Source organism: Saccopteryx leptura, chromosome 2, assembly GCF_036850995.1.
Source record: "Saccopteryx leptura isolate mSacLep1 chromosome 2, mSacLep1_pri_phased_curated, whole genome shotgun sequence".
NCBI lineage: Eukaryota > Metazoa > Chordata > Mammalia > Chiroptera > Emballonuridae > Saccopteryx > Saccopteryx leptura.
The window spans coordinates 98,217,571-98,232,566 of record NC_089504.1 but is presented as its reverse complement, the minus strand read 5'-3'; the positions used below and the strand labels follow the sequence as shown (position 1 = coordinate 98,232,566).

Sequence of the window (14,996 nt, the reverse complement as noted above, 5' to 3'; positions counted from 1 at the left end):
CAGTAGCTTTGTGAGCACTGAATGAGTGGGTTTTGGAGCCCAGTGTGTGCTTTTACTTGCCCAAGCTAGGGTGCAAGCTAGGATTAAAGAAGATGGCCCATCAGTTTTTGGCTTCGTTGTTTCTTTAACAACTGTCCGAATGCAATGCGAACCTGCATGGGCCAGGTGGCTGTGATAGTAGCCCTGGCTACTGGCTTTACACTTTTATAAATTAATTTTTTGATTAAATTTTTAATCTTATAAACATTAAAATCTCACAGTCAGTTTAAGTAAGTAATTGTCACCATTTCTATGATACGTAAGTGGTTATTTGTTTTACCTGAGTGGTTTTGTGATTTATTAAATTATATATTGGGCGGGGAAGCCTTATTAAATTATATATTCGGGGGGAAGCCTTATTAAATTATATATTGGGGGAAGCCTTTTAAGGCCTCAGTCCTGCATGATCTCTGGGTCTAATTTCAGGTTCAAGGCTGTTTGTGGCCACTGCAAGCAGTTTACATCCTGGTCATGTGTGAAATTAATCTTGCCTTATTTGTGAAAAAGCAAACACATTTTCTGATATAATGAGATAGGTAGCAAATGTACCTGTCACAAATACATGACAGTGGTAGCATCTACTGGATTTCTTAGTCTGTGGTTGGTATTTATTGCATTAGGAAACTTTGATGACAGACTCAAAAATTTGAGTTCATGTTGTCAAGTCTTCTGTTCAAGTCACTGTCATTATCCATCATTCGTGGTAACATATTTGTATCAAGGTACACAGTTATCATTACGAACTATGGAAAATAAGTTGTGTCTGTCTTCTTTTAGGTGTCTGCCCAGCTACTGTGAGCACGAGGGTGAATGTTCCCAGTCTTGGGACACCTTCTCCTGCGACTGCGCACACCCTGGGTATGCGGGTGCGACTTGCCACTCCTGTAAGCCTCCCACCTCACGTGTTCTCCTTTCATTCTGACTTCTGTGTAGGCCTCTCTAACTTTGCATTAGTTTGCACTTGTGTGTCTACATTTGCACAACTGTGGGCAAGACAGTGACACCAAGAAAACCAGTGTTTTAGAGACTACTTTTTGTCTGGTTTACTTTTAATCAATTGTATTTCCAAATGATGTTAAAGCAGATGTCAAATAGGACAAAAAAAATAGAAAGAATAAAGCAAAAAATTTTTAAAGTCTAGAATGCATATTATATCTTGTTCTGTTTCTTGAGTTGGAACCAATTTTAGTTTTTGAGTTCCGCCTGCTGAAGGCCAGTGGGTGAGGTTTTGAGTCTGGATATTTATAAAATTAAAGAGGAGAGTCTCAGGAGAACTGCAGGGTGGGAGCCACCACGGTCGGGTTTCTCCATGTCGGCGAGAAGCCAGGTAAACATTCAGGCCTGTGCCGTCTTGATCTCTGATGATGGTGGTGGTGATGCTGGTAACATATGGGGAACTTGCCATGTGCCTGCCCTAGTCTAGTTCTCTGCATATTTCAACCGCTATAATCCTCAAAACAGCCCTAGAAGGTAAGTGTTGTTCTTACCTGTATTTCACAGACGAGAGAAAGGTAAGCCCGGGGTCACACAGCTCCCAGCCAGGGCTCTCGATCACCTCTCTTCTGTCTTGGACACCAGTTTCTTTTCTGAAGAATTATTCTCTCATCTTTATATCAGACAAAGCTTCACTGACCTGTAATTCATTAACTACTAGAAGCTTATTATGGGGCCCCTGAAATGGTCAGGGCTATCTAATTATTGGCTTTTACTTAAGTTTTTGCTTGCTTTTTTCTTATTTGAGGATTACTGTGACATTTCTGAATCCTTGCTCTCATAGCACCTCTCTTCCCTTTAGGTCTTTAGAGAAGGAGCATGAAGCGAAGACACACAGCTCTTCCACGTTCAGTCCTCCTCCTACTGAGAGGATATGTTGCACTCTTTTTTTTTTTTTAATAAATAACTTTTTATTTTAATGGGGTAACATCCATAAATCAGGGTACATATATTCAAAGAAAATATGACCAGGTTATCATGTCATTCAATTCTGTTGCATACTCATCACCTAAAGTCAGATTGTCCTCTGTCACCTTCTACCTAGTTTTCTTTGTACCCCTCCACCTCTCCCTCCTTCCCTTCCCCTGCCCCCTGTAACCACCACACTCTTGTCCATGTCTCTTAGTCTCATTTTTATGTCCCACCAATGTATGGAATCCTGCAGTTCTTGTTTTTTTCTGATTTACTTATTTCACTCCGTATAATGTTATCAAGATCCCACCATTTTGTTGTAAGTGATCTGATGTCATCATTTCTTATGGCTGAATAGTATACCATGGTGTATATGTGCCACATCTTCTTTATCCAGTCTTCTATTTTTTTTTACAGTGATTAAAGCCTTTAAGCAAACTCTTGGCCAATACAGCAAGAATCCATAAAAGAGTAGTGTCCTTAACATGTTCACCAAGTCCAAGTTGGCCCCAACACCATGCCAAATCCCTGAAAAACGCAACCCAACCCCAGTTCAGTCTGCTAGGAGCTGTCACAAGGAGCAAGAGTCCAAGAAAAGTCCCCATGGCACTGGAATTGTTGTCACAATTCTATACTTTGCAGCTCACGTCCAAGTCCCAATGACCGCTGCTTCTAGCTGGTAATGATTCAGGTAGACTGGATAAGCCATCTGCAACATGTGTGGAGATGGAGCTTCTGTTCTCCTCTGCCTGGAGAGATGAGACCGGTTGCTTTTCCCTGGAGCTCTGCGACTGTGGCATGGTAAAGAGAACCTTGGGATACACTAAGCTGTATCCTGGTAGACTCATAATAGAAGTTGGCAAAAGGGGGAAAGAGAGCTCTAAATTAGGAGTAGGTCTCAGCCTGAAATATGAGTGGGGCATTGAGGTAGGAGGGATAAAGGAAACACTATATATTAAACAAAGCAGCAGAAAATAGGACTATCAACACCCACAACAGAGATCTTCGAGGGAAGAATAAAAAACCTGACTATTCAGGCAAGAAATAGTTAAGTGGCCCTTGTGCAAATGAGATCAGTTTACCTGCTTCTTGGAAGAAATACCCTAGGCTCGTCCACAGTGTCGTAGATGGGGCCGACGGCCCTGGGCACCTTCAGCCTTCAGTGGCAAACCCCAGCATTCTGGGCAAGGTTAGGTCATAGGTGGCTGGAACAGGGCTGGAAGAGACTGAACCCTCCCTTAGAGGAGTGAGGGGGAAGCCTACCTTCCAGTGTTTCTGTTTCCTCAGAGCAGAGGCATGTAAGTCTGGCAGGCTTTAGCTCAATGACCTTCCTTTCCACTATTGAAGCAGGACCCAAAATACATACATGGTGGGAAACTATGAACATTTCCAACGTATCCATCAGGGTAGATGTAACAGCGATGCTGTTGTTTTGAGGCAATCTAACTGGACACATTTTACATTTGGCCATGTTCAATAAAATGCTGCTTTCTTTGGGGTAACATTCTTCCACATACATTTTCTTAATCTTATTCTGTGAGAAAAAAAAATAATAACTATCCCTCTACTCCTGCCCCCCCCCCCGACTGTTTTTTAACTATTTGAAATAGTAGAAAACGTTTAAAAATGCTGATAATCTGGTCGATGTAGAATGCCAAGCATTGTCTCCCTGTCTGCCCCTCCTGGGCTTTGTGGAGCTGGTCCAACCACTACCTGAGCCTGTCTGTGTGGGGGCCAGACTCATCCTCAGGGCTGGCTTAAAGAGCCACCCAAACACGCTGCCAGAGTCAGTCCTACACATACTTCCCAGAGCCTACCTTACTGGTTTGCAGGCTTTCAGAGGAATTTTCCTGCCAAGGCAGCAAATGATCCCCACCAGAGAGGTTACTCAGCTGACAACTCATTCTAACTTAGTCTTAATGGTCATGAAGTTCAGCATCTGCACATGTCAATCACTAGTCTTGTACATGGCAAACATTTATTGTACATGTAAAAGTCCAATTCAGGATTAGGTAAATAAAAATTACAGAGACATTTCATATCTATATATAGGTAGATAGAGATATCTTTCTTTGAATTTCAGTTTTCTTAAAAATCATTTGTAAAGCCTTTCAGGAATATTAAAAACAAACTTCAAATATTGCATCAAGAGTAGTTGCTGATTTGTAAAATTTAACATGTCTACAAAATGTACTTTACATGTCAGTTGTTTTAAGTAAGCAAAGGATGTAATTACTGAGTACTTTTTAAAAACATGATTATTCAATGAAAACACATCATGTAGCAGGGTTAAGCCAGTGCACGTCAGACGCTCAGACACTGTGAGGCAGAGCTCGACTAGAGTAAGTCCAGTTTCCATGGACAGGGGAAGAGTCCTGCGTTTCCAGAGCGTGCAGGATTCAGATTCCCACACCCCCACAACGATGCCTCTTAAAATCGTTTACCTGTGCTCCAGCATCCTCCCATCTCCTGACTGAAGTAGGGAGACACTCTCCTGGGGAAGATGTCTGTGAGAGCAATGCAGAATGAGTGTCACTGGGGAAATGAAGTGTCCCATAATTAACAGGATCCATCCTCTTGTGACCTTGGTCTGAGATTCATGTCCTTTGCAGCTGTCTACGAGCAGTCGTGTGAAGCCCACATGTACAGAGGGGACTCATCAGGGTTCTACTACATAGACTCAGATGGAAGTGGCCCACTGGGACCGGCTCTTGTGTATTGCAATATGACAGGTATGCCAATAAGCTGAATTATTACAGTTAAACTTATGGAAATGCCTACTATGTGCAAAACCAAGATGGGGAAAGTAGAATTTACCTAGTGGTAGCTTTATTTAGATGTACATTGTGACTCTAATTGGAATACAATGGCTCAGAAATTTTAAGACATAAAGTTTTGTTTTTTTTATTCTGTGAGAGGAGGGGAGGCAGAGAGACAGACTCTTGCATGCACCTGACCGGGATCCATCTGGCAAGCCCACTAGGGGCAATGCTCTGCCCATCTGGGGCGTTGATCTGTTGTGAGAGAGAGAGGAGTGAGGGGGGGGATAGAGAAGCAGGTGGGTGCTTCTTCTGTGTGCACTGACCAGGAATCAAACTCAGGACATCCACATGCCAGGTCAATACTCCACTACTGAGCCAACTGGCCAGGGCCACATCGTGTTGAGTAAGTGTCCTTCTTTGTAAAACAGCAGATACCTACACTTACGACAGAACAGACACATACATTGGTCTTCCGTTGGACCAATTAAGTGAAAATGTCCTCAGAAATCCCAAGCGAAGAAGGCTGGGAAGTAGCTGCATTCTCCTGGGTATGTCTCATTATATCCTGTAATAGTTTCTTTTGTTGGAAACACTAAAGTAAATCATGAAAAGTACCAAGGCCCCAGACACTGACAAGCAGGGCATTCCTTGTGAAGGCTCTAATATAGCTTTTGATCAGAAGGGACTCACAAGTCTGGGGCTGTGAGAAGTGCTATCTTTGGGCCTCTACTGGGGCCTGAGGCTGTCTGCTTAGAGTTACCCTCCCTGCCCCTCAATAAAACACACATACAGATGACATGTCAGGGTCCAGCGCCCAGCGTCTCTGAGATCTTGAGCAAGGACAGAGAAGAGCTGACCACTGTCCTCCTCAGGGCACCACTGGGCATTCATGGCAACACACATGGCGATTATCAGCCGTGTGCACACAGAGGCCCATGATCTGGTGTTGTTTCCTCCTGGGGTTTTTGCATTTGAGATATAGGAGAGGACTCAGACATGTAGGCACTCAGGAGGGTGACAGGCCTCAACCGTCTGAGACCTCTACCTATTCAGAAAGCTCAGCAGCTCACACGGGTTGCTTAGAAATGTGTGGCAATATTATACAGTTTCGTAAAGTTGGCCACGTGAGTTTTTCTGGGCTTCCATTTTCTTATCTTTGCAGATAAAAGGTGGCAACCACCCCTCCCAGTGTTTCTCTCTGGACAGTGACACAGGGGAGAGATTCTGAGGACGCTGTCTTGGGGTTTGATGTCTCAGAGGCACAATGTCATGTTTAGACTATTATTGTGGGTCCAGAAATGGGGCTAGTATTGCTGTCAGTCCAGTCTTTCTTACCGTCATGAGTTCACCGTCTTGACCAGTTGCATATTTGGAGATAGGATGTGATGAGTTAAATCATTTGACACCTGGCCTTCCTCGCCTTCTCAGAATCTGTATACTCCTTTTCCATCTGAAAGAACACAGGAAGCTGACTTCATTTCCAAAGGGGTGCTGTTTAGACCAATTGGAGTGTATTTCAGGAGTCTTTAAGAAATGGGATTTTGCCTTCACTTCCCTGGAGGTAAATTTCCAGATTGTGAGGGATGGACCCACCTGCTCTGGAGGCTTCAGGCTTTTCATGATGAAGTCTGTTCTCTTCTTTTGTCTCAGGGAGACAGAAATGATCATGGCAGTTAAGGTCTGGATTTGTGTTTACCTAAAATTGTATAAAAAGCTATTTCTTTTTCCATCTAACCACCCATTTTCCTATAAAAGACTGCTTATATAGTTTAGGGGCACACTATAAAGAATAGGACGTGTTTCAAAGTGCAACGTGGATCTAATTTGTCAAAGTAAACAGAAACTAAGGGATCTCATATACGGTGAGCCGGAGTCATTATTTATATCCTGTTTACCAAACCAAACTGTAACGTTAACTTCAAGCAGGGTCGTTTGCCTGAGCAAGCGCTGGACTGGGAGCTACGGGTCACCCTGGTCGTGTGCAGTGGAAGACTCCAGGGAGCCGAAGGAACACACTCCTGGGGTTTCATTCAGGGAGAGTCCAAACATCCCGGCTAAATCTGTTTGCTGTTACAGTTAATTTCTTTAGATCTCATTTCTGCTTCAAACCACAATGGATAGTAGCCAAGTACTTTCCTATTGTGCTGATCACTTAAATTCCCTGTTTTGTCTCCACGGGCTTGAAAGCTAAGGTTCCGTTAAATCTCAAATGTCCCTTCCCACAAAATAGTTTTGAAGTCTGTGAAAATAATATAATCTGGAATATTAAAGAAACGTGTCTTTGCTGGAGACCTTTAATATAAATATTTCTAGACAGGTGTAAAGCCAGGAGCCACCATTGTGGCCATTCACATACAGGTTCGCATTGGATTCAGACAGTTGGTGTTGGGCTGATAAAATGTATTATGCTCACTTTGTTAAAGATGCCGTCGCCCGGGTGATATTAATGTGTGTTGGGGGCAGGCAGGATCATTGTAGCCTGGGGCTTGGTTTTGGGATTAAGCCTCTCCCACCCGTTTTGAGGTGGGGCAGTACAATCCAATCATGCCTCAGAGAAGTGACTTTGTAGTAGAGACTTCCCTATTTTGTATATTGGATTAAAGGTTATGGATCTACACTATAAAATGGGGGAAGAACGAGAGTTTGCGCTCTTGGTTCCTGGGATTATCATTAGAAGAGAGAGCAGAGGAGAGCAGAGAAAGGCCACGTGGAAGAGGCCAGGAGAAGCAGCCAAGATGGTGGAGTGCTGAGTGAGATGCCAGTTTGTGTAGAGTTTGTATTTGGGATAAGGAAGGAGATGGGAACAGAGGTGAATAAGTCTGGTGAGCTAGAAACCTTTGATTCTAGGAAACTCGGATAAGTCAGTGGCTTTGTGAGCACTGAATGTGACTGGGTTTTGGAGCCCAGTGTGTATTTTTACTTGCCCGCCGGGTGCAAGCTAGAATTAAAGACCATGTCCCACCAGTTTTTGGCTCCGCTGTTTCTCTGCCGACTGTCCGAATCCAATGCGAACCTGCATGGGCCGGGCGGCAGCTGTGATGGTGGCCCTGGCCGTGCCTCCTGGCTTTACAGTTGGTAAAGAAACGACGGAGCCAAAAACTGATGGGCCATCATCTTTAATCCTAGTTTGCACCAGCGGGCAAGTAAAAACACACACTGGGCTCCAAAACCCACTCATTCAGTGCTCACAAAGCTACTGACTTATCCGACTTTCCTAGAATCAAAGGTTTCTAGCTCACCAGCCTTATTCACCTCTGTTCCCCATCTCCTTCCTTCTCCCTGCACAAACTGCACAAAACTGGATTCTTCTTCAACACTCCGCCATCTTGGCTGCTTCTCCTCTCCTCCATGTGGCCTTTCTCTGCTCTCCTCTCTGCTCTCTCCTCTAATGCTAATCTCAGGAACTGAGAGAGCAAGCTCAGTCTGCCCCACTTTATAGTGCAGAAATCAAAACCTTTAACCTAATATACAAAATAAGGAAGTCTCTAATACAAAGTCACTTATCTGAGGCATGATGGGATTGCACCACCCCACATCAAAAAGGGTAGGAAAGGCTTAGTCCTAAAACCAAGCCCCAGGCTACAAGGATCCTGCCTGCCCACAGCCCACCCTCAACACACATTAATAACACCTGGGCGATGGGCTTTCAGGTGGGCAGTGCCATCTTTAACAAAAGGAGCATAATAAATTTTATCTGCCCAACAACAGGGTAATCACTTAACTTTTTTGTAGAAGGGCTGTTTTGAGATTCATTTAAATTTTCCCTTCTCTCCACTTAGACAGATTTCTATTACTACATTTTAACCATACAATACCATAAATCTATCATACTTGCCAGTAGCCTATAGGAGCTATTTGGGCATATCATTTTTCTTTGTGCCATAAACTGTGAACGTAAAAGACACTGCTGCATTGTAACTGATGAACTCCTAAGCCTAACTCCATCTTCTAAGTGGCTCCTATTACACTCATTTCATTTGCTGAAAGGAGCCCTGAGGTCAGATGGAAGTAGGTCATTACAGAAATGAATAAATAACACCAGGCCCATTTAAGTAATTTCCCAGGAAAATATATAAATATAAAAAGTCTAGTGAAAACTCAATTAAAGGGGAGGGGGTAATCAGTGGACTTCAAGTTGCTATAGGAACACTCATTCCCCTGAGTGAGCAGAGAGAGGGAGAGGATCTATTAAGTCATTTTTTCCCTGATTGAATATGAAGGTAAATTAGACATTCTGGCTAAGTGTTTTTTGTTGTTATTGTTGTTGTTCTTGCTAGTTTTGCATATTCTGCCATATTTTCCTCTAGGCTTTGAGCTAGAGTTCTTGCCATGGCCGGCCCTTGGGTTTCCTCTCTGTCTCTGAGGGTATTTGATGTGGGGGTCTGTGAGAGCACAGGTGTGGCTGTTAGATCTTTCTCAGGCCCAGACTTTCATGGCGGGACCAGGGCAGGGACTAGCAGGCCTTCTCAGTGGGTTGGTTGCTCATAGCATTGTTCTGATTTTTGAACCTGTTCATTTAGCAGCTGTTAAACAATAAAAATAAACTATTATGTGACTACCCTCTTACCCTTGAAATTTGGAAAGTTTATATGTGGTCTGATTGTTTTACCAAATACATGTCACAGAGTAAGTTATGTGACATGATATTATAAATGTAATTGAGTCTGGGCAACTTGAAGTCAGCCTTTTAGCCACAGAACAATGGATGTTTTATACTGTGGGAGATTTATACCTTCCTGGCAGAAGGTGTATCTAGGGAAGGTAAAAGAAGTCAAGATGTTGTATTTTGCTATTATTAGTTAGTTTCTGTTATAAACATTGGGGAGTGTGTAATCTCTTTTAAAAATATAGGTAATCAGTGTCACAGTCGTATGTCAGAATTTGCCAGTAGACATTGGTCTCGCTGTAGTTACTGCTCCGAATTATATCAGCTACTCCAGGACATTATGTGTTTTAGCGCGGGGATCAGTGAATGAGTTGCTAACACTATCCACCAGTTTTTGTAAAAAATACTTATTTATATCATTTTGCACAATTATGTGGAGCTTGTTCCTCAAATGTGCCTTTTACACAATCATTTGATTATCTTAGAAAAAGATGCTCAGACAGTTAAGGAATATATTTATTAAAAAGGTGCACATATTCACAATAAAAGTTGGTTTACTTCTTATGGTAATGGAAAGAAAAATATTTCATTTATAATTTTGACTGATACTATGCAGAATGTTAAAAATGGGTTCCCTGAAAATTTTGACTACATTCAGGGTCATGCAAATTTCCATAAAGAAAATGTTCTAATAGTAACATTTTAAGAATTTCACTGACTTTGATTTCAACCTGAAAGACTTCTGGTAGCTACAAAAATAAAATCCTTAATTCACACAAAAGATGCTTCAGACTTCTGTAATTATTTGTCAGTATTGTGGCCTAGTCACAGTCTCCATTCTCCTCCCTAACCCTGTTTCCACCCACAAGACGCAGCATGGACCTCGGTGCCGCACAATGGCTCCCACATGGCCCAGGTCAAAAGCTCGAACGAAGGACACCCCCACCCTGTGTTTTTCGAGTACACGGCCAGCCGGGACCAGCTCCAGGCCATAATTGACCATGCGCACCACTGCCAACAGGAGCTGACCTTCCTCTGCCGGAAGCCCAGGCTTTCAGCCCGCCAAGGTGAGTACTCAGAGCGGTGTCACACCATGGCAGTCACCTGGGCCTGCACTGATGCCAAGAACCTGTGCACTGTGGGTTACCATCTGAAAATTACAGAGATGCTTTTCCTTGGAGCAAAGAGCAATGTCAACATAGATCGCGCCTTGTTTAAAGTCATGAAGGATCTGAAGTCTCTTCCCAGACCCACCTGGGCCACTGGGAAGTGAAAGCCTCCCTTCCAGGCCTTAACCTCTCAGTGCTCGTCCACCATGGAGGGCAGCCCTGGTTTTCTGGAGGCTGGTCTGCCCCTTCTCTGACCAGGCATCTGGGAAGTGGGGTGAGCAGAGGGCGGTAGGCAGGGTCCACTGAGTTCAAGTTCCAAGCTGATCGCTCCGCTGTGTGCCTTGGGAACTTGTTTCATCTTTCTGAGTTTTGAGAACTAAACTTGCCAGAAGTTAATGGCACAGCATCTATCAATAGCACAAAGTAAACGGTCCAGCTTATTGAATTTTTTAGTGGGTCCGGGAAGGCTGAGCGCTTACTAGTGGTTGATTAATGCAGAATACATCACTGAACTGAAATCAAGTGTTCCCAGGAGAAGGAGAAAGCCACCTCTCAGAGAGCAGGTTGGTGCTAGGGAACAGTGTGGGCTGGGTGGTCTAACCAGGGAAGACAAGGCCAAGGTCAGAGCCAACCACCAGCAGAGTCAGACACAAGCCAGTCAGGGCGGCAGGGAGCAGACTCCCCTGCACATGCTAGCATTTGGCCTGCTCCAGACCTGGACACCACACGGGGTTTCAGAGTCTACCAATTAATGTGCAAGTGAGATTGCTCATTGTTATCCCTTTGGCAGAAATATATAAAACAGCAACAAAAAGAGTATTTAATTGGAGTTAAAGGGAAATCGCAATAAGAAAAAAGACTTTTAAACTTATTAAAACCTTGGTAAGGACTTCATCATCTATGCATGCCTGAGCTGTTTGCATTTCTTATACACTGCAACCGGAGAATTTTCAGCAGAAACTCAACTTAAACAAACTCAGTACAGACCTGTATATTTCTCAAAGCTTTTAATTAGGGGAGAGATGAGGCGGGCAAATAGTGGAGCCTAATGCATGCACCTCACCCTGGTGACAATAACTTGCTCTGTCTGCATTATCAGTAGAGACAAACAGGTGTACGGGGCACTGGAGGGCCCTCGTGTAGAAGAGAGAAAACAGGGCCTTCAGTGGGAGCCCTCGTTAATGTGAGGACAGCACAAGGTGACGGCCACAGTGCAGCAAGTAGCTTAGGAGTTGCATAGGGGAGACTGGAGACTGTCCGTCAAAATTCATTTCTAGCCCAAGAATTTACTACCCTTCAAATTCTCAGAAGATGTCAGGACCTTGGGGTTGCTGGTAACCAGGAGAGGAGAGGAGACAGGGTGCAGCCACTGGGGCTCCAGGGTGTCATTTTGGTTTCTTCAGGAGGGCTGGGCGGAGCCCGTAGTCCTGAGATTGGGTTCGGGTCCAGGAGCATTTTCCCTTCCTTCCTTCTGTGTCCTTAAAGTTTCTGTGTTGCAGGTCATTCTGGGGAACATGACTATGGGTAGCTAATGGGGCAGTTATGTGAAAGTTAGTGTGGATTCTAGGAAACAATGCAGCCGCCATCCTGTGTCTGCTGTCACTGAGGATTGGCTGTGGCTGCAGAGAAAGACCATGAATCAGGGGCTGACATGACTTGGGGGTGGGGAGTCCCACACCCTGCTCATCAGCATCTCTCCTTCTTTTCACTTCAGTCCCTATTTTTTTTTTTTCTTTTCCGAGTGAGAGGAGGGGAGACAGACAGACTTCCACATGCATCCTGACCAGAATCCACCTGGCAACCCCCTTCTTGAACTGATGCTCTGCCTATCTGGGGCCATGCTTGCAACTGAGCTATTTTTAGCACCTGAGGCACAGGCTCCATGGAACCACCCTCAGCACCTGGGGACAATGTGCTCTAACCAATCAAGCTATGGCTGTGGGAAGGGAAGGAGGTGAGGAGAAGCAGGTGGTGGCTTCTCCTGTGTACCCTGACTAAGAATTGAACCCAGAACATCCACAGGCCAGGCCAACACCCTACCACTGAGCCAGCTGGCCAGGGTTCAGTCTCTAATCCTTTTTCATGTTATTTTAAATTTCTTTATACGAATTCTCCAAAAATACTCAAGAAAATTCTGAATGGAGCCAAATGTATTTTTACCTTAATAAAACTGAATGGTTCTAATTTTATAGAGAAAATGAAATACTGCCATGTAAACATACAGTTGTGCATTGCGTATAATGACTTCTTTGTTCTTCCATCTGTGAAAGAATGTGCTGAATCGTTACCTTTTTAAAATGGTATCTTGAAACATATTTATTAAGTATCTGTGCTAAAAAGATCTATCTTCTGGAAATAAGTTTCCAACGTGTTAAAACAACAAAAGACTACTATAGGTTTCTCTGCCTGCATCTCAGCCCCGAGCCTGCTGTGTGGTGACGAGGGCGGTGGGGCTGTTGACCAGCGAAGCTGAAGATTGTCAGCAGAGGCAGGAGTCTCCTGGGACCAGGGTCCTAGGAGCAGTGGCCTTGTCAGTTATGGCGAGGCCAGGCTGTGTTCCAGGTTCTGGGCAGGGGCCCGATGGGGACAGCCTAAGGGTTTGGAAGAGCACACGGAAGTGGACAGGCATCTTGGCAGAGCCACTCTATTTGAAGTCTCTTCCGTTTCCCCTGCTCCTCTCACTCAGTGTGTACTAGAAACTGCTTTCCCTCCACCCTCCAGCCTGCTCTGCCTTTCACAATTGTCCTTGTCCTGGTGTGCCATGACCCGAAAGGGGCCGCGCAGTGTCTTGAGAGTGCCTGTAGAGGTGAGGGCCCCTGTCACTGACCCCGGGCTGCGTGGACCTGACCAGGGGCCTGGGCTGAGGAAGTGGGCTGGGCTCACCCGAGTTGTCCTGCCTCGCCCCTCAGTGCAGGCAGCAGGAAGGCTTCCCGGTCCCATTGCTCTAGTTGCCAAGCACAGAGCCAGCCCAGTCAGTGTGTAAAAAATCACGTCTCCTAAAACATCTCAGACATGATAGAAAATACCTGTATTTAGCTAATGAATAAAGGGAAAGAAGTCTACATTTTACAAAATTCTTTCAATGGCATCTTAGGATCTCAAACATTTTAGATTCAGTATATAAATTACTCTGTTTTTCTTTTTATTTTAATGACAAATTTTTAGTGTAATTTTCAAATAAGTTGTGTACTTGGAATCCTGAAGAGAAATTTGTAATATATGTAATATCAGTCCCGAACGAGTTAGGGATTACTTGTTCATTTTATCATAAGAGAAAAAAAAATACGACTCTAATACAAGTCTTGATCTTAAAATATATTCAAACAGTTTGAAGTCCTCTTAAAAATGAGCTTTCTCAGAGTTAAGTTATGCTCACTTCTGAAATAGCCTCTCTCTGTTTTCACAGAGGGGAGTAAGGGGACTGTGCTGGGGAGGCAGGTAGTGGGGCCAAGGGAGGTGTCACCTTTCTCACACTTGTCTTTCAGATGGAAGCCCAGGGAGCTGGTGGGTTGGAAGAACCAATGACACAAACACTTACTGGGCAGGTGCGCTGCCTGCTGCTCACAGGTGTGCTTGTGGATCAGAGGGGAACTGCACTGATTCTCAGTGTTACTGCGGCTGTGATGCTGACCGGGATGAATGGTGATTTCTATATAATTTCCCTGTGTAAACTGTGATTTCTTTTATATTGCTTAAGCTCTGCACCTTAGGCAGACATTGGACAAGACAGCACAGGAGAGACAATAGATTAAAGGATCCCTAGCAAGTGAAAAGTATAAGCTTTGACATGAGCGATGTAACTAATATGAAGCCTAAACTATTAAGGTGGCTATTTCTGTTTACCTGAGAATAAATAATCATGCTTGTTTTATTTTTCCAACAAGACAAAATAGGAATACTAGATAAATGTTTCCCATTTACTAAAAGTGAAGGAGCAGACTTCTTAAAGTTGAGTTTCACCCAGTTAATAAGATAATCACCGCATGGCTGACCCAGGGCTGTTTGCTGACCTCTCTAATTTCTCGTCATGTTTCCAAATGGCCACAAAGGGAAAACCAGATAGGCCTTGAGCCCATGAAAGAGTATGCGTAGACAATTTATGTAACACATCACTGTCCATACAGCTGGAGGTCTTAAAGGCTACAAACCTGAAGAAATGTGGATGAGGACAAATCTTTCAGTTAGCACTCTAGGTAAAAAAATAATCATAACAACTCCCTGAAAACTCATGTCTACAGACCTGCTCTCACACAGGCTTAGAGTCCATAGTTACACAACCTGGATGGTCCTTAAATTAGGTTAACATGGCTGCAGGTTGGCGGCACTGGTGGCTCATGGTTGAGTTTCATGAATTTTTTACTGGAGCCCTGCTTCCCGCTCTGTGCAGACCTCACAGGATTCTCACAGGTAAAGTGCCACCAAACATGAGCTCATGGTCCAGTATTACACACAGCACTGGAGAAGAAGAGTTGTGGAGGCAGAAGAAACCACAAAGGTATAGATGTGATACCTAGAAGCCCCAGATAATGGATACAATAAAAACAAGAGATAAAATAAATATGTAAGCCATTTGCA

General features: G+C 44.0%; 1 protein-coding gene across 1 annotated transcript in view; it reads left to right on the top strand.

The window, feature by feature from the left end:
* The window catches only part of LOC136393065 (contactin-associated protein-like 3), a 107,010-nt gene that overhangs the window by 59,594 nt on the left and 32,420 nt on the right, over positions 1-14,996 (top strand). The window contains exons 11-14 of the mRNA XM_066365727.1: positions 817-923; positions 4,557-4,676; positions 10,182-10,379; positions 13,907-14,063. Of these exons, the coding sequence (XP_066221824.1) occupies positions 817-923; positions 4,557-4,676; positions 10,182-10,379; positions 13,907-14,063 (582 nt within the window). The remainder of the gene's footprint in view (positions 1-816; positions 924-4,556; positions 4,677-10,181; positions 10,380-13,906; positions 14,064-14,996) is intronic.